Below are 19132 nucleotides of genomic sequence, written 5' to 3' on the forward strand. Positions count from 1 at the left end.
CCACACCCAGGGGAATGAAATGCGAACTGAGAAAAGGCACATTTCATTAAAAGGATGAGAGAAAATATATGAGATACAGGGCAAAACCATGCATTTCTCATTCATTTCCATTCATTCATAAATCCTAAAGCTTATTAAAATTGCCTGTCTTTTCTTGGTGCCAGCGCTGCTTTAATTTCCCCTTTTTGGCATCCCAGTAACCATATGGTTCTTTGGGGAAGTTTTTCTTCAGTTTGTTCATTGCCATGACTTCCTAGGGTCTTTGTTCCTGTTGAGGTCTGTCAAGGGGGGGGGGGGGGGGAGGCGGGAGTTACATTTAATTAGCCCTAAATTGGAATTTCTTCCAAGAGAGTCAGTAGTGGGCAGGTCTATTCAGAACTCTTTTTCAGTGCTTTGCTGAGACATGCAAAGGCTTTTGACTTCAGGAGATGGGTGGTTCCCTTTTTCTCTGACTGTGGCGGAGGATTCTTTGTTAATCTCCCCTTTGTTCCCTGGGACACTCCTGCCTGCAGGTATTTGTGCAGACTCTACTGCACTCCCCTGCAGCACTTTGACTAGGTGATGCATCACCCTCATGGTTTCTCTGCCACCTAGAGGTCTTTCTTTGTCCCTGCAGGTTCCTGTAAATGCTGTTAGCAACTCTGGTGGGGTGCTTCTAGTGTCTGCATTTACATAGGTGGATGTGGGGTCTAACTTTTCACATTTTCCGGCCGGGGTTGGCTGACTGGACAGTAGGGGTTTTCATCCGGGATTCCTCCCGGACCTCCTTTAACCTGCCCTCTGGTCACTTTTTCCCCTTCCCTGTCTAACCTTTTGCCAGCCATGTGCCTGCCTGTCCCCTTTTGTTCTCGGCAGGGGTCCCTTACAGTTCACCAGCCCTCTGCTGGAGGGTCCTCTTAACACCGGTACAGGACTTAGGGGAGCAGGTTTCACTGTAGGTTGGGGTTTCCCCTCAACCTGGCACATGTGGCAACTCTTGCAGTACTCCATCACATCTTTGTGGAGTTGTGGCCAGTCAAACTGCTGTCTTATGAGGGCTTTGGTCTTTCCTATACTGGTATGTACAGCCACTGTAGTCTCGTGGGCCCTTCTTAATATTTCTCTCCGGTACCTCTGTAACATCACTAACTGGTGAACTAACCAGGGACTCTATCTGCTTCACTTTCAGACTGGGCGGCCTGTGCTAACTCTCGCAATACTGGGTCAGCTCGCTGAGCCTCAACTAGGGAAAGTCCATTTAATTCATTCCCTGGGTCTCCTAACTTTCCAAAGAAAGTCTCAGACAGATAGACTTGATCATCTGCCTGCAATGCCAATTCAGTCTCCTCTGGGGGAGCTGGTTTGATGATGGCCTGATCCACTGCACATTCAGGGAAACTGCAGGGGTCCGTCTCCTGCCACTTCCCTGTCTCTCTGACCTCCTGCGGTCTTTCTTTCACTACTGGGGGGGAGGGGCTACCTTCACCCCCCACCAGATCATTACCTAAGAGCAGGTCAACCCCGTCCACCGGCAAACTAGGGACAATCCCTATGGTCACTGGTCCCGAAACTAGGTCGCACTCCAGGTGCACCCGGTGTACAGGTACAGGCATACACTGCCCTCCAGTACCATTCACCACAATTTTGATGTTCACTGCACTCTCTGGGGGAAAGGTCAGGCCTTTTCCCAGTAAAAGGGATATATTGGCCCGTGTCCCTGAGAATTGCTATGGACTTACTTGCCCCACTCGAGGGGTATGGGGTTACTTTCCCTTCAGACACAAAACCTTGATAACCCTCAGGAATCCTATTAAATTTTCCTGCCGTAAGCTTCCTGGGTCTCACTCCTACTGAAGTTAAAGCCACAGCGTGTCCTGCTGTGCTTTCCATCAGGTTCCCTTCTTCACTGAGCGGGTGTGCCCTGATTAACCCTACCGGTTTTCCCTTTAGTTGCCAGCAGTCAGCTTTTAAATGCCCTGCTTTATTACAATGGAAGCACACAGGTCTCTGGGTCTCACTCTTGCTACAGCACCATCCTTTATGGCTGGAGGAGGGCCCCCTGTGTCTCACGCTTTCCTTTCTCTCCCAGGACTGCTTGGGCTTCGATCACCTTCCCACCCTTTGTCCTTTTCAGATTTGTGATGGTGATTAGGAAAGGTTCTCCACGGGAAACTGACTTATAAATTAAAGCAAACTCATCGGCCAGAACGGCCGCCTTCCGGTCTCCCTGAACCCGCTGCTCCTCTACATGGGTCTTTATGGAGAGCGGGAGAAAATTTTAAAATTCCTCTAACAGAACTACTTCATGAGATTCTCATTGCTGAGCTGTACTTTAAGAGCTCTCAGCCACTGGTCAAAAGCCAGCTGCTTACTTCTTTCAAACTCCAGATAAGTTTGATTAGCTTGCTTCTTGAGGGTTCTAAACCTTTGGCAATAGGCTTCAGGTACTACTTCATATGCCCCGAGGATAGCATTTTTGGTCAGTTCATAATTTAATGAACTCTCATCTGGCAACAGGGAATAAACCTCATGGGCTTTTCCAGTTAGCTTGCTTTGTAGTAAAAGAGACCAGGTCTCAGCTGGACATTTTAGCTGCCTTACCAGTTTCTCAAAAGACAAAAAATTCCTCCAAGTCTTCCTCATTGAATTTTGGGATTAGATGAGCTAGTTTTAACAATTCTGTACCCAGCCCTGAATTACACTCCTCCATACTGGCCATGCTTTCACTGGGGTTACTCTGTCACACCCCCTAGTTAACTCAAGCCGCTTCAACACTCTTTCTTCACATTCTTTCTGGAATATTCTTTCTCTCTCTCTCCTGTCTCTCTCTCGTTCCTTCTCCTGTATTTCTTTCCCTCTCTCCTCTCTCTTTTTTCCTTCACGTTCCTTCTGGAAGGCTCTTTCTTTCTCTTCATGTTCCTTCTGCGAGGCTCTCTCTTTCTCCTTCTCCCTTTCCTCTAATTCAAGTTTCCTCTGTTCCAATTTATCCTTGCTAACAATACCCTGTCGGAGTCTGCTTCCAACCCTGTTTCTACTTCTTCAGATTCAAGGGAAATGTGGTTGGCCAGTAACCTTAGGAGTTCAGACTTCCTCGCCTTGTCACGTACAGTGATCCCACACTGCTCAGCCATTTTCCTCAACTCCTCCATAGACAGTGCTTTTAACATCCCAAGTTACTTCACCCTGGCTTGGAGAGCTACTAGCTTCAGTTGCAGATGTGCCAATATTCAATCACACAAAATCACAAGAAAACTTGTAGTAATCTTGCTTTTTTTTGATTGGGAACAATTTGGCTTCCCAATTCCAATTTTTTTCGTTTGTCTGTGGGTCAATTCTGGATGCTAGCACCTAAATTTCTGTTACGACCAGGTGAGAAAGAGGTCTAGGGTTCCCTTTCAGCCTTCACCTGGTCTTACTGTAACAGGGTTTTATTTTTAAACACACTGTTTTTAGCTCCCCCTTGATGAATCCTTGTTTACTGCTTTCCAATTATAAGGTAAAGAAATGAGCACAAACAGGCTTTCTTAAGTTTGAAGAAGAAAGGTGACATTTTATTAAACTTCAACTCTAATTCGGTTGATGCCTACGGATACACGATGTGCCTACAGATACACAAGCCTCCCCCCCACTCTAGCATGCATACGCAATACACACATGCAAATAGAGACAGAAAAGAGCAGAAGAAAAATAAAATGGAACGGTTTGAGGCAATAGCTGAAGAGTTGTTGTTACAGTTCTTCGAGCTCACTTAGTGTCCTTGACTGTCGGTGGATCTTGCTTTTCGTTGGGGCCCAGTATTCGTCTTAAACCTTGTTCACTGTAGGAGACTTTTCTCTCGTGGGGTTCATGTATCTTCAGTTGGTTTTTGGAGTTCCGTGAGAAAGAAATGGGAGCAGACAGGAGAGGCTGTGGCAAGCCAGCTAGGAGAGGTCTTTTCAATCCAGGAGCAAAAAGCTTTCTGCTGGCTCTCAATTCAAATCTCTACAATTCACAAAAAAACCCAGACTGCCAAGCAGGTTGGTCATGTGACTAACTGGTTTGACCAGGTCTGTTTGTGGATTCTATTGGAGCAGGGGATAGCTCCTTTGTTCCAACACTGTCTGCAAATATACAAAAATGTCTTTCCTGCCAGGGGCCTGGCAATCCTTTGTCAAAGGCCTTCTCTTCTTCCCAGCAACAATTTGAAATTTAATGGTCCATGTGGCAAAATTAATGTGCCTCATTCTTGGCAGCTGGGGGCCTGCATGACAGGTAGGTTTAATGGAGAATCTTATAGGATGAAAAAGAAGTAGTGAGGCCGAGAGCCTTACAGAGGGAATTCCAGAGCTTAGGGCCTTGGCAACTGAAGGCACGTCCACCAATGGTGGAACGACTAAAATTGGGGATGGTTGAGAGGCCAGAATTGGATGAGCGTAGTTATCTCGGAGTGTTGTAGGGCTGGAGGAGATTACAGTGATAAAGAGGAGCCATGCCACAGAGGGATTTGAAAACAAGTATTAGAATTTTAAAATCATGGCATTGCTAATGTAGGTCAGCGAGCACAGGAGTGATGTAAAAAGTTGCATTTGTATAGGTCCTTTCACAACATCAAGATCCCCAAAATGCTTTGAAGGAAATGCAAGATCCAATTTGTGCACAAGCTCCCACAAACAACAACATAATAATGACCAGTACATCTGTTTTCCCTCTTCACCCCGCTTAGTTTGCTCTCTTCGCCCCCCTTCCCCTCCTCTGTCTCCCCTCTTCCCCCTTGGTGAAAGGTTTTCCCTCTTCCCCATTGTTGGTTTTCTCTCTTCCCCCCTCAGTTTCCATCTTCCCCTTTGGTTTCCCCTCTTCCCTCTCCCCCTTTGTTTCTCTGTTTGTCTGCTCACAGGTGGCCTCCTGGTTCTCAGAACGTCCCGCCTAACAGCTGCTGGCGTGAAACCATGAACAAAAATACTCAACTACAGTGGACCTAACCTTTATAAAGTAAATGCAGCAACATTTGCAGATATCACGTGGTCAGTTGTTACACTGTCATGTCACATGGTCAGATATCACACGGTCAGATATCACGTGATTGAACCTCCAGGAATGCCTCCAGCCAGAGTTAGCGACCATACTCTGTCCTTAGCCTAGTGAGGTTTCTTGCTCCTGATTATAATGCAGTGACTGACCCCTCATGGAAACTGCCTGTTGATTTCTGATCAGCAAAGAATGGGATTCAGCTGTGATGTTTTCCATAGTCGAATATCACTGTTCAGGATCACACATGCTGAATGGTCACTTGAATGAGCTACTGGAAGGCCTGCGCATGTATGTATGGACTTAACACGTTTACATTGCACTATACAAAATATCATTCCAAACATTATAGATATTATACACTATGTTGCAATGTATTAATAACTATAAGTACCACATAATAATTCAATAAATCTCATTCAGATTGGAGTTCAGACTCTCATTTTGACATATAGATTTCCTGTCCTGAGAACTCTCTCTGGCCCAGGGCTACACTGCTTGTCCTCAGGACTAATCAAGTTATTACTACTGCAGTGGCTTGGAATAGTGCGGGCTGTATCCCACGGCAACCGTGCCTGTGCATTTGCAGGGCTGATGATGGAGAAACAGTCTGGAGTGAGCAGGCAGCATGTTTGAGAACTGACAGTATCCTCTCCCCATCCTCCCGCAGCGAGCCTTAGAGGAAGAAAGCTGCTTTCCCAATGGAGCAGGGAGAAGGGATCAGTCAGCAGACACTCAGTGCACTGTTGTCCCATACTTCAGCCACTAGACACATGTGGCTAATTGGGAATCCAGATGTGGCTAATTGCATTACTGATTAGCAAATTTAAAAAATGAGTAATAGAGACCGTCGCTGGTCATCTGATCTCAATACTCAATCACACAGTGTGTACATGTGAACTTTAACCTTTTTGTGCATTTGTTGATAAAATGGTGCAAAGAAAAGCAGAGTCTGCATGAGTTTTGTTTTGATTATCCTTGGTTCCTAAATGGTGCTAGATGTTTGTTAAGTAAATGTACAGATGTGAAATATATTTATCTGTATTGTTCACATCTGTGTGAGGCATTTTCTACTAAAATTAGTGCATGTGGCTAAAACAGTGTTGCCATAGCCTCACCTGCATCTAGTCAGCAATTCCTATTGGACGACACTGACCTAGTGAACTTGTTGCTGTCTACATCAGAGACTGGGGCATGACACTGGGGTTTGCTGGGGTGTGGAAGGTACAAGAGAGGAGCAGGTGCATGAGATGGCCAATCAGCTCAGTCTCTTCCCCTAATTCACTGTTATTTTGTTTGGACAGAACTGTAATCCCAGAATTTCTGATTCGGGGCAGGCGATGGGTGGAATATTGTGTAATATTCTCACTTCCAGGCATGATCTTTGGTTTTGGTAATTCATTGTTTGCAGCTTTTCTGTTCAACGATGATCAGTTCATCACAATCATGCTGATCATGCAAGATGGTGTCCTTTACTTTCAATACAATATCACCATTGAAAATGTTTGCGCCATAAATACCTGGGGCTGGATTTTCAAAGGGCTGTGGGGTTGGGATCTGGTGCGAAATCACGGTCCAGGAGTTTAAAGCCTGGCTACCCAACCCGAACCCGACCAAACCCGACTACATGTGTCGGGTTCGGGTCGGGTCGGGTCTGTATTCTGCATCCAGCATTCGGGCTGGACTGTACTGTTTTGTTTATTATTGTTTTCGTTTTAATCTACGCTTTTTTTCTGTTTCAATAATACGTTTGTTATTTTCAGGTTGGGTCGGGCATTTAAAAATATTAAAGGACTCAGGCCCGGGTCGGCTGTTGTCGGGTTGGGTTGTAATTTTATACCCGAGCCAGGCTTTACCGGAGGTCATCTCAGAATCCTGATGCCTCTGGGACAGTTTAGAACTTTCAAAGTGCTGGCCAGAGGTTTGGGGGGGTGGGGGTGGCCGGAGGGAACCAGGAACTTGCACGCCATCAATTAGCAGCCCATTAATCGGATTTCAGCAATCCCAACCAGTCTGCTGCACATTAATGCATGGCTGTCGGGGTTGTCGAGGGGCAAAAGCAGTTTGTTTGTATGGTGAGATTAAATTTGAGGGACCAACTAGCGCTGGGTCGAGCACTGTACCTCCACTTGGCATCTATGGCCACTTTCCGCTATTGTTACCAACCTGGCCCTTTCATGAGCTGCCTGCTCTCCCCGGCAAGGCAATAGCAGCCCCCTACATGGCTGCTGCCTGCCTTTGCTGCTGGCGCCAGGCAGGCAGCTCTTGCATCCTGGAGGCATCGGCACCTTTAATTGGGCTCTGAGCTTGCATCCTGACCAATTACGGCACTAGCATTCAAAGATGGTGTCGCGAACGATACAGCTGAAGCGCGGGGTCGGGATCTGGAATTCAACCCCGCTTTGAAAATCTGTCCCCTGGGGTCTCGATACTCAGGGGCAGTAGTTGCACTGCACCTGGACCCTATTAGATAGAAATTCCTCTCTTGTTAAAGTTATTCAGTGGACAGAGTCATATATTCCAATTAACTAAGTTCAGGTACAAACACTTTATACTCCATACTAGGTCCCTCTGTGTGCTATTTGTTAAATTGCTGTTAACCCACCAGGCACACAAAAGAAGGTTGTAAGATGAGTAACATGTTAAAATGTTAAAAGGCGATTTTAAAATTCCCATCTTTGTGTTTAAATCCCTTCGTGATCTTACAAACCCCCTCCCCATTCTCTATCTCCATAATCTAAGAGGCCAGAATTGGAGGAGCACAGAGATTTCAGAGAGTTGTGGGGCTGGAAAATGTTGCAGAAATACAGAGGGGATTGAGGTCCTGGAAGGATTTAAACACAAGAATGAGAATTTTAAAATCAAATATTAATATCTTACAGTGTGCTACCTTCCTCTGTGTGCATGTTGGATTAACAGGCAGTTTAACAAATAGCACACAGAGGGATTTAGAATGAGGTAGAAAGTATTTGTACTTAATGGTGATGTTTACAGTGCAACACTGTTGGGTACAGAGCTTCACCTGATAGGACCACATTTGCGGGGCTGAGGTCAGTGTGTCCAGTGTGTGGCCATATGATGGATTCATCCAGTGGACAGAAAAATTACATGCACCACAAATCTGGAGTGGAGATGCCTGCCCAAAATTATTTGATTCACATTCCCATTGTGTGAAAACCTGCTTCGGGATCATGACATGGTAAACCTCACCCCATAAATGCTTCTGTATTTTAATCCCCTCTCCCACCCCCAATACACCATGAAGATGTTATCCTGACTGCATGGCTCCACAAAGGGTTAAAAACATTGCTCTGCACAAGCTCAGCTCGGGGGGAAGGGGAGGCACGATTGCTTACTGTGGTCAGTAATGAATTTTATGTTACATTAAAGGCATATAAATGGTCGGCCCAGCGCAGACAACAAGTGGCCAGGCATCAGGGGCTAATCTAATGATGTAAAAATAGAGACAGTACCAATTATATGGCAGCCCGTACCACACTGCTGCAGGGACTCCCAATGAATAGCTACAAATCAAATTACAGGCTAATAGACGCACTACAAGAGGGGGCAGTCAATGCTAACTGCATTACAGCCTTGTGACCTTTCTGCTCCGAGCTGCACAGTCCAGACTGAGACTTGTATTCCTCTGAAATATGAAAGAGGCTGTTGTTAAGGGAAAGCAGTGGAACAAGGCAGTGTCCCTAAATGAGTTAAACACTCTGCTGTCAAAGTGCTCGTTTCCCATTATTTATGTGTCGCTGTCTCGATTCCCAGCTCACCCCTTTCTATTTGAAATGCCCGAACTTGGGCGCCAGTAAACTGCATCCGCTTTCTGTTACCTTGTGCTCCTCCAGCCCTACAACACTCTGAGATCTCTGTGCTCCTCCAACTCTGGCCTCTTGCGCATCCCCAATTTTAATCACTCCACCATTGTTGGTCGTGCCTTCAGCCCTAAACTCTGGGATTCCCTCCCTAAACCTCCCCACTTCTCTACCTCACTCTCCTCCTTTAAGATGCTCCTTGAAACCTATCTCTTTGACCAAGCTTTTGGTCACCTGTCTCAGCTCTGGGTTTGGCTCTGACCTCCCTCCATGATGAACCAGTCTGGTCCCCTTAGGGGATGAAGTACAAGGGGCTGCCCTGTGGAGCTGGAATTATACCTCACTATGATCATCGGCTTCAGCAGAGGAGAGAAATAGGGAGAATCCTTGAAGTTATCAACAGGTGGCCAAGCGGGACATGGGCCTGCTCCTCCCTCTCCTCCACATGACACGATTAGGGCTGCCACCCCTTCAGGATTGTCCTGGAGTTTACAGGAATTGGAGATTAATCTCCAGGACACTGCTGTGAGAAACAGCCAAGTGAAAAATCATTGGGAATTTTCTTTGAACATTTTCTCTCTTTAGTTATAAAAATATTGGAGATGGGGAAGAAGGTTCTTTGATTGAGAGTCAATAATCATCCAATTGAGTAATGAAGTGCCAGTTTGTTTCCCAATTGGTGGAGAGACAAATGCCCCATGAGGATGGCATATCGGGGTGACTAAATGGCGGGAGCATGGAGACGGGAAGCTTGGAGGTGAGTGGTCATGTGATGAAATCTCCAGGAATACACCTAACCAGAGTTGGAAAACCTAGGTATAATTCTAACATTAGCTTCTTTGTCAGTGGTTCGAAGCCAGTTACTTTCCCAAAGGGAGGTTGGGGTGAGAAATCAGGTAACAAAAACCACTTTCAGTTGGTTGACTTGACAGTTGTGTGAGTTGAGACTGCAGAATGACAAGAGGCACAGAGGTAAACCTGGTATCAAATTAGAACAGGCCATTACTCGGGCCAATGCCCTAGGGTAACAGATCAAGCTCCTGGTCATCTATAGGACTCTGGGTTTCTTTTCTTAATATGCCAAATAAGGTGGTTGTACATTGACAATTCTGTTTGTGGGGGAGGGCATTTGGTATAGGGTCTTTAGAGTCAAAGAATCACATGATAAGATACAGCCAGGCTGCACTGGCCTATCTCCGAGCATTTTTGCAGTTCTTAACTAAAAATGGTTTAATGGATGTCAGACTGGAAGCCTGTCAGCACATTCTTGAGTGTTTTTATGAAGGCATTATTTATCAGCAATCTACTGGCCTAAGTACCTTCTCCATGAGAGCAGTAAACAGCATTTGAGCCATTGCAGCCTCTGTCTACACACATTTCCATCCTCGTTCCCTCCCACCTCCGTATCCCAATATATAATTACCACCAATAAGTTTACGAACCAAAACATACCAGACTCAGTAACCAGCTCACATTATTAAGAGGAATTCCAATGAAGTAATGAGGCTGCGGGGTTGCTTTTGGAGATAAGGCAGAATGTCAAGATTGTCCAGTTAGCTGCAATTGGTTGTAAGATTTGCCAACTCCAAAACACAGACAGAGGGTCGTTCGGGACCAGGCAGAGGGTGGGATCAAGGCTTCTGGTAACTGATTTGCATTGAAGAATTTTCTGGAAAGTTTACTTAAAAAAAACAGATGGTCCAATGAAGAGTCAGGCAGCAGGCAATCCTAATGACCTATGATTGGCAGAAATCTCCCACTCCAGTAATTGCCTCACCTTCCATTGATTCTAAGCATGGTGGTTTCAGGTACTAAGCATGGATACACTGTGAATAGTGAAGGGGGAAGGTGAGCGGGTGTGGGGGGTGAATCTGATGCAACATTGTGAGTCAGGCCACACACACTTGAGTGTTTGCATTGGGTTTATTCAAATTAGATCAGCTCAGAGTGCTCGAGTTGTAACTTAGGAGTGTTGGAAGTTTAATTGCTGACCCGTTACAGAGGACTGTGTCAGATCAGTCAATGTGAGCCTGTTTGGAATCTACAATACTGGTTGTGGAGACCATGGTGACAGTCCCTGAATTCAAGTCACACTCTTTAACCTAATCTGCCTGATTCACAATAAAACTTAGGTTGCAAATAATTTTGCACCTGCATAGTCCCTCAGTGCCTTGCAAACATAAAAGGGATAAACTTCCTGCACAGTACTGCACAAACCTCGAGGGAAGATTAAGGCCACAAAGCCTTGAAAACTAATAAAGAAAATGGAAATTCATTTGCTATTTTAAAATACTAACAGATACATTTATGATTATTGCCTAAACCTATCAATCCTGATAGTATTTTGCTATTGTTGTGAGGAGGTGAAGATAGTTTTTGCCTAGGGCAGGAATCTCAGCCTCATTGCAATGTTTATTTTTGAGGGTTATGCACCAACATGATTTCTTCCTTACCTGTCCCAGACCCTACGATGTCCCTGCTGGGTGACTCAGACATGGCGTCTGCCAGACGCTCACGAAGACCTTCGTCTGTATTATCGATAGAAGACATATGACGTAGTCCAAAGCTCTCTGGCCAACTGCCACACACTTCCAGTAGTGTCACACTGCGGTCAAATGTCCCTGAAACAAGAGAAGACACAGGATGTCATTTATGCTCATTCCTTCTTTAAATGTACATATGAACATACGAATTAGGAGCAGGAGTAGGCCATTCAGCCCCTCGAGCCTGCTCTGCCATTCAATAATATCATGGCTGATCTGATTGTAACCTCGACTCCACATTTCCACCTACTCCCGATAACCTTTCACCCCCTTGCTTATCAAGAATCCATCTACCTCTACCTTAAAAATATTTAAAGACTCTGCTTCCACTGTCTTTTGAGGAAGAGAATTCCAAAGACTCACAACCCTCTGAGAGAAAAAATTTCTCCTCATCTCTGTCTTAAAGGCCGACCCCTTATTTTTAAACAGTGACCCCAGTTCTAGATTCTCCCACAAGGGGAAACATCCTTTCCACATTCACCCTGTCAAGACCCCTCAGGATCTCGTATGTTTCAATCAAGTCGCCTCTTAATCTTCTAAGTTCCAGCGGTTACAAGCCTAGCCTGTCCAACCTTTCCTCATAAGACAACCCGCCCATTCCAGGTATTCGTCTAGTAAACCTTCTCTAAACTGTTTCCAACTCATTTACATCCTTCCTCAAATAAGGAGACCAATACTGTACACAGTACTCCAGATGTGGTCTCACCAATGCCCTGTATAACTGAAGCACAACCTCCCTAGCTTTGTATTCAACTCCCCTCGCGATAATCGATAACATTCTATTAGCTTTCCTAATTACTTGCTGAACCTGCCTACTAACCTTTTGCAATTCATGCACTAGGACCCCGATCCCTCTGTGTCTCAGAGCTCTGCAATCTCTCACCATTTAGATAATATGCTTCTTTTTTATTTTTCCTGCCAAAATGGGCAATTTCACATTTCCCCACATTATACACCATTTGCCAGATCTTTGCCCACTCACTTAAGCTATCTATATCCCTCAGTAGCCCCCTTATGTCCTCGTCACAACTTACTTTCATACCTATCTTTGTGTCATCAGCAAATTTAGCAACCATACCTTCGGTCCCTTCATCCAAGTCATTGATATAAATTGTAAAATGTTGAGGCACCCACACTGATCCCTGTGGGACACCACTCATTACTTCTTGCCAACCAGAAAATGACACATTTATGCCTATTCTCTGTTTCCTGTTAGCTAGCCAATCTTCTATCCATGCCAATATGTTACCCCCTACACCATAAGCTTTTATTTTCCACAATAACTTTTGATGTGGTACCTTATCAAATGCCTTCTGGAAATCTAAGTACAGTACATCCACTGGTTCCCCTTTATCCACAGCACATGCTACTTCTTCAAAGAACTTCAATAAATTGGTTAAACATGATTTCTCTTTCACAAAACCATGTTGACTCTGCCTGATTACCTTGAATTTTTCTAAATGCTCTGCTATAATGTATTTAATAATAGCTGCTAACATTTTCCCAATGACAGATGTTGCCTGCTTTCTGTCTCCCTTTTTGAATAAAGGAGTTACATTAGCTATTTTCCAATCTAACGGAATCTTCCCCGAATCTAGGGAATTTTGGAAAATTAAAACTAACGCATCAACTATCTCACTAGCCACTTCTTTTAACACCCTAGGATGAAGTCCATCAGGACCCGGGGAGTTGTCAGCCCACAGCTCCAACAATTTGTTCAGTACCACTTCCCTGGATTGTAATTTTCTTGAGTTCCTCCCTCCCTTCCATTTCCTGATTTACAGCTATTTCTGGGATGTTACTTGTATCCTCTATTGTGAATACAGATGCAAAATATCTGTTCAATTCATCTGTCATTTCCTTATTTTCCCTTATTAATTCCCCAGACTCACTTTCTATAGGACCAATGCTCACTTTGTTAACTCTTTTCTTTTTTTAAGTATCTATAGAAACTCTTACTATCTGTTTTTATGTTTCTAGTAAGCTTTCTCTCATACTCTAATTTTTCCCTCCTTCTCCCTCTGAGGAGTCACTCACCTTCACCCAACATCTGGCTCCAGTAGAGTGGGCAGGTGAGCTCAGACTTTTTCCCAGTCTCAGCAGCACTGGTGATCCTGCCCCATGTTTTTATATATTTGGTGGCTCATTTAGGGATACAGTTAATGAGTAATTGGAGGCATGACATGTGGCGAGTGTAGCAGGTTTGGAAGGAAAAGATGACTTTGGACCTCTGGTTCCCAAAGCTCTGCACCATTGGGGGTTTTCCTCACCTCATGTCTGGGTCTGTTGTAGACTAAATGATAGAGATTCATTGCTATGACTAGTCAACAACTCCATTATCACTGTATGATATGACTACCAGGATGGTAGAAGGCAAACTAGATGGCCCTTAAACTGTTTGTTTAGCAATGCCTATGTGCCTTGTCTCAAATTTGATTTGTTCCAAGTTAAGAGAGAGTTTATGCTATCAACACATACCCACTAGGAAGTAGCTTGGGACTGGACCTGAATATTTTGACTTATCACCTTACAGATATTGAGGGGAGGGGAGCTTCGTTCTTCCAGTCTAGTCAAGGTTTAGTCCCAGATGGTTCTTTTCCACTACACCCAGCAAGTTTTGAAGGCAACAGTTCCACTGATATCAGCCACCCTCCAGTACCTCATCCTAGTGACCATTCTTCAGGTTTCAGATCAGACAATGACGATTGTCAGGTTTCTTGCAATGCAACAGTTACAACACTTCAAAAGTACTTCACTAGCTGTGAAGTGCTTTGACCAGTGGTTATGAAAAGCATTATATAAAGGCAAGCTTTTCGTTTTGTTTTAATCACATTTTCCAGCATGGGTCACTGGAGTAGCAGAGGGGCCGTGGGTGAGATTTCCCTCCCTTGCCCGAGGAGTTTGCCCTAATCACACAATTTCTCCCTATCCCACCCCACAATAAGAAAAGCTAACAGCACAGACCAGTAATCAAACCTGGGACCTGCCTGCTCACAGAGACCACCCAGTGGGCAGTGTATTCATCCGCTAAGCCAGGGGGCTCCTGCTCTCAAGAGTTGTAAGGAGAGGGCTTTAACCCAATGTGCAAACCAGTTCTTTGATCTAATTACATGCAACATAAATACAATATAGTAGAATCATAGAACACAGAATGAGGCCATTCGGTCTATCATGCCCCTACCACCTCTTTGAAAGAACTATCCAATTAGTTCCACTCCACCCTGCGCTTTTCCCATAGCTCTGCAAATTTTTCCTTTTCAAGTATATATTAAATTCCTTTATGAAAGTTATTATTAAATCTGCTTCCACCACCCTTTCAAGCAGAGCATCTGGATCAGGAAAACTCACTGTGCAAAAAAATTCTCCTCATCTTCCCTCTGGTTTCTTTTGCCAATTTTCTTAAATCTATGTCCTCTGGTTATTGACCCTTTGCCAGTGGAAACAGTTTTTCCTTACTTATTCTATCAAAACCCTTCATAATTTTAAACACCTCGATTAAATCATCTCTGCTTAAGGGAGGGTAATGCCATAATCTGCTAGTCATCTGACATTATTTTGTATTGCATTTCATTGATTTTTCCTTGATGCTGTTTAGCATACACTGGCTGCCCTTTGCTGGAAGGCTGCTTGCCCTGTGATAAAGCAGGGAAATGATTAAGTGCTCAGTGTTCTAAGGATAGATTGTTGGACAGTTACAGCCATCAAGTGGGACTGTGCAGCCTCACTACACACTGAAAGCCGCTGACAGGTGCTGTGAGTCAGGGCAGACAGAGGGGGTTGAAGCCCAACTCGAGCACTTTGACCCGTGAGAGCACTAAGTCGGCTCCATTGGTAAATGCTCAGGAAGCTGAGTCCGTGACCTGTTGGCAAAGTGGCTCAGATACGGCCTGCCGCTATAATGACAGCGTTAAGAGGGGGGGTGACCAGGATCTGGCCTCTGCAGGTACCTGCAGATATAAGAGCAACTCAGAGTAAATGTCTACACTGTGAGACTGTGCGGAACGAGCAATTGAGATACCCCAGGGGACACAGTGAGGTTCTTCTTTCATGTTCTTCACTGGATCCCTTTGGTTACATATTTATTTTGAAACCAATGCACAATACCCTGGAACACTGATATAAAGTAGCACAGTCTGGGGGCGCATGAGGGGGGGGGCACAATTTTAGCCTCGGGCGCAGCAAAATGTTGGGGAGCATCATAGTAAAGTGGGGGGAAACATTTTTCCCCAGACCACTGTCACAAACTCCTTGCGGCTACCTTACAGCTGAGGACAGGTCAGCATCTGTCCTTTTAGATGTGGGTGATCTGGGGAATGTGTGGGTAGGAGAGGTTGGGCACAGCTGCAGACAATTTAGTCTAGCTCCCCATATTGGAATCAGGCCACTGCTCCCTTTTTGCGACTACTGTCCCACTCTGTGCCATACATGTCCAGGGGAGGGGAGCAGAGGCACTAAGGAATCGAATCAAGGATCTTCTGGACTATACTCTTCAGTACCACAGTGCATTTAGTCACTGAGCTACCAAGTTCACTGCTGCTCTAGATTTGGTGTTCCAAAATACCTAACTTGTCACTTTGATAGTATATTACCTATCATTAAAAAAATTCACACACAAAAAGACACATATACATACACGCACACACAAACACATATATACACAGAAAAATACATATATGCAAACATATAAACACAGACACAAAAACAAGTGGATGTAAACAAAAATACAAATATACACATACACAGAAAAACACAAACACACAGACATACATACACACAAAGACACACAGACACGTGCATTTGTCCACTGAGCCAATGGGAAATTCTGAATTGATTTCAGACACACATCTCCATCTTCCTTTCCATGTGTTATTTTTTATCTTCTCTAACCTTTCCACCTGCAGAAGGCTCCAACCTCGATGTGCCCCATCTATAGCCTCATGAGGAGTGACTGTGAACCTCTTGCTTTTCTCTCACCAGCCTAATGAGGAACAGGGGATCCATTTTGACAGGAAAAGCATAAAAGAACAAAATTATGGGAATAGCCTCCCTCCTCCACCCCCTTAACACAACAAGATGGGGGCAGGGGGAGGAGAGAGTGTGAAAAAGAGTCATGGCAATCCTCTTCTAAGTGTGCAAAGTGGCAGCTTCAAACAATTCCATTTGTATTTGGGTTTCTGCTGTCTAGACACTCTGGAGCCTCCACAACAGAGTCCGGTTATCAAATAACAGGTGTCACTGGGCATAACTCTTGGAGTTACCCAACTTCCAGGATTACCCTAGAATCAAAGATTAATCTCCAGGACACTGCTGCGAGCAACATCCGGGAGGAAAATCATGGGGGTGTTAAACAAAAATGTGGTTTTTTCCATTTCTTTCACTTATTAGTACTAAAAATATTGTTGGGAGGTAAAAGAAGTTTGACTGACAGTAAAGATTAATCCAATTGGGTAATAAAGAATCTGCTTGTTTTCCAATTGGCCGTGGGAAGGCAATGCAAGAGGAGGATGGCCCGATGATGGGAGTGTGGGGGCAGGGTTGATCAAGGTGGGAGATTATGTAATGAAACCTCCAGGAATACACCCAACCAGAGTTGGCAACAGTTATGTAACAGGACAGAGGGAAAACCCATCAAAAGAGAGGTCTCTAGTGACATAAGCTGTGAAACATGCAGGCTTTCATTACGTCCCCACGAGAACATTCCTGCTTGTGATGCTGACCGTTGGCCTATACAGACAAAGGTGTTTTCAGATCACATTCCCATTTCTAGTGCTGGGTTGGTGTCCCAAGGGCATGGCCCATGACTGAAGAGAATGTGGCCACTCCTGAGGCAGAGTTACATAAACTGATCTATCTCTGTAATCTCCACCAACCCTACAGCTCTTTGAGATCTCTGCGCTCCTCCAATTCTGGCCTCTAGCGCATTCCCGATTTTCATCGCTCTATCATTAGCGACCGTGCCTTCAGCTACCCAGCTACCTCTGGAATTCCCTTCTTATACCTCTCCTCTCTCTCTCCTTTAAGAGGCCTCTTAAAACCTGCCTCTTTGACCAATCTTTTGGCCGTCTACCCTGCTATTCCTTTACATGGCTCAGGGTCAAATTCTGTTTTATTACTCCTGTGAAGCTCCTTGGGTCATCTTACTAAGTTAAGGGCGCTATATGAATGCAAGTTGTTATTTTTGTGTAACTGCAGCATATTTGTTTCTGCCAACTAAATGCGTAGGATCAAAAAAAAAGACCAGCTGTCAGGACTAACTGGCGAGAGGGAAGCAAGGTAGCCGGGGGCAATGCCCAATCACACCAGGAGGCACAGGTGGGAATTTAAACAGAAAAACTCAACAGTTCCAATTTGAGAGATCAAGCATCTTACGTTGCTAGAAATTAAAAGTTAGATGGTGAATTTTGTGCCTGTCAAGAGGATCATTTCTATTCATCCCCTGAACTAGCCAATCAGATGCAGATGATCAAACACGAGGCCTTCTGTCTCGTGTCCTAATTTACAAATCCATTTTTGACACAAAAACCCAGATCTTAAGCCCATTGACACCTATAAGCAGCCCAATTCTTATCCCCTACTCCCTGGCGTCAGTGCAGTGCTTGTCTTTGGCCCCGATCTCACACCAGAAGAATATCATCAGGTGTGCATCATCGGACTGAGAGTGTAAGTACTTGGAAGGGATGGCTTTTACATTCAAATCCCACTCCAGACATTAAATCCAGACTAATACTCCCACTGCAGTACTGAAGCACTGTCGGAAGTGCCGTCTTTCTGATGAAATGTGAAACCATGGCCCTGTTTGCCCTCTCGTAAAAGATCCCACAGCACTATTTCAAAGAAGAGCAGGGGAGTTTTCCCCAGTGTCCTGGCCAATATTTATCCCTCATCCAACATCACATGAACAGAATGTCTGGTCATTATCACATTGCTGTTAGTGGAACTTCACTGTACACAAAATGGATTTTGTGTTTCCTATTTTACAAGATTGGCTGCAAAATGTTTTGGGACATCACAAGATCATGACAGACACCACAGAAATGCAAGTTCTTTTCTTTTTTAGGTGTGCTGTCACTGGATGCGGTTGGCTCCCTGAGCAATTTCACGGGTTGGCTCGTTCTTCAGCAGGCCCTGAATTGGGTCTCTGCCTGTTCCTGAAGTTCATGCAGGCTCCTACTGGAGTTCTCTGAGCAATCTTGGGCCTTTACTTTAAACAGGTCGATAGGGAATTTGAACAGAGCTCTACCAGAGTGCAAAGTAGGGTGCCAGCTCTCCAGGATTGTCCTGGAGTCTGCAGAAATGAAAGATTAATGTCCAGGACATTGCTATGAGCATCACCTAGGAGAAAAATCATCAGGACACTGAAAGAAATTGAGTATGATTTTTTTCATTTTCTTTTTATTTCTTACAAAAATATTGGAGACAGGCTGTTCAATGACAGTCAAGCATTATCCAAGTGGGTAATTAAGAGCCTGTTTGCAGCGGGAAGGCAGTGCCTGCAAAGATGGACTTGTCGGGCTGCCAATGTAGGGATGTGGGGGTGGGGCAGTTGTTGGCAAGCGATCGTGTGATGAAACTTCCAGGAATATGTGCAACCAGGTTTGGCAACTGAGTGCAAAGTGTTCTTGAGTCTGGATTGTGAGGTTATGTCAATTATTGGTGTCAGTGAAAGGATAAAAATGTCTGCCCTTCATCTCTAGCACCTGAGACTGAACACAAACAGCTCTGCAGTCAAGGCCCTGGTGTGTCGGTGAACTCTTACCACTCAGTCCTCTGGGTCCACTCCTCACC

At 44.8% G+C, this 19132-nt stretch overlaps 1 protein-coding gene across 6 annotated transcripts in view; it reads right to left on the reverse strand.

Annotated features, from left to right (window-relative positions):
* Positions 1 to 19132, reverse strand: part of bcas3 (BCAS3 microtubule associated cell migration factor) — a 999028-nt gene that overhangs the window by 57435 nt on the left and 922461 nt on the right. For all 6 annotated transcript variants that reach the window (XR_010968797.1, XM_068010741.1, XM_068010743.1 and 3 more), the window contains one exon: positions 11258 to 11425. Coding sequence is in view for 5 of the 6 variants with exons in the window: in XM_068010741.1 (XP_067866842.1) it covers positions 11258 to 11425 (168 nt within the window). In the remaining variant the exon portion in view is untranslated. The remainder of the gene's footprint in view (positions 1 to 11257; positions 11426 to 19132) is intronic.

This window comes from Heterodontus francisci, chromosome 30, assembly GCF_036365525.1.
Source record: "Heterodontus francisci isolate sHetFra1 chromosome 30, sHetFra1.hap1, whole genome shotgun sequence".
NCBI lineage: Eukaryota > Metazoa > Chordata > Chondrichthyes > Heterodontiformes > Heterodontidae > Heterodontus > Heterodontus francisci.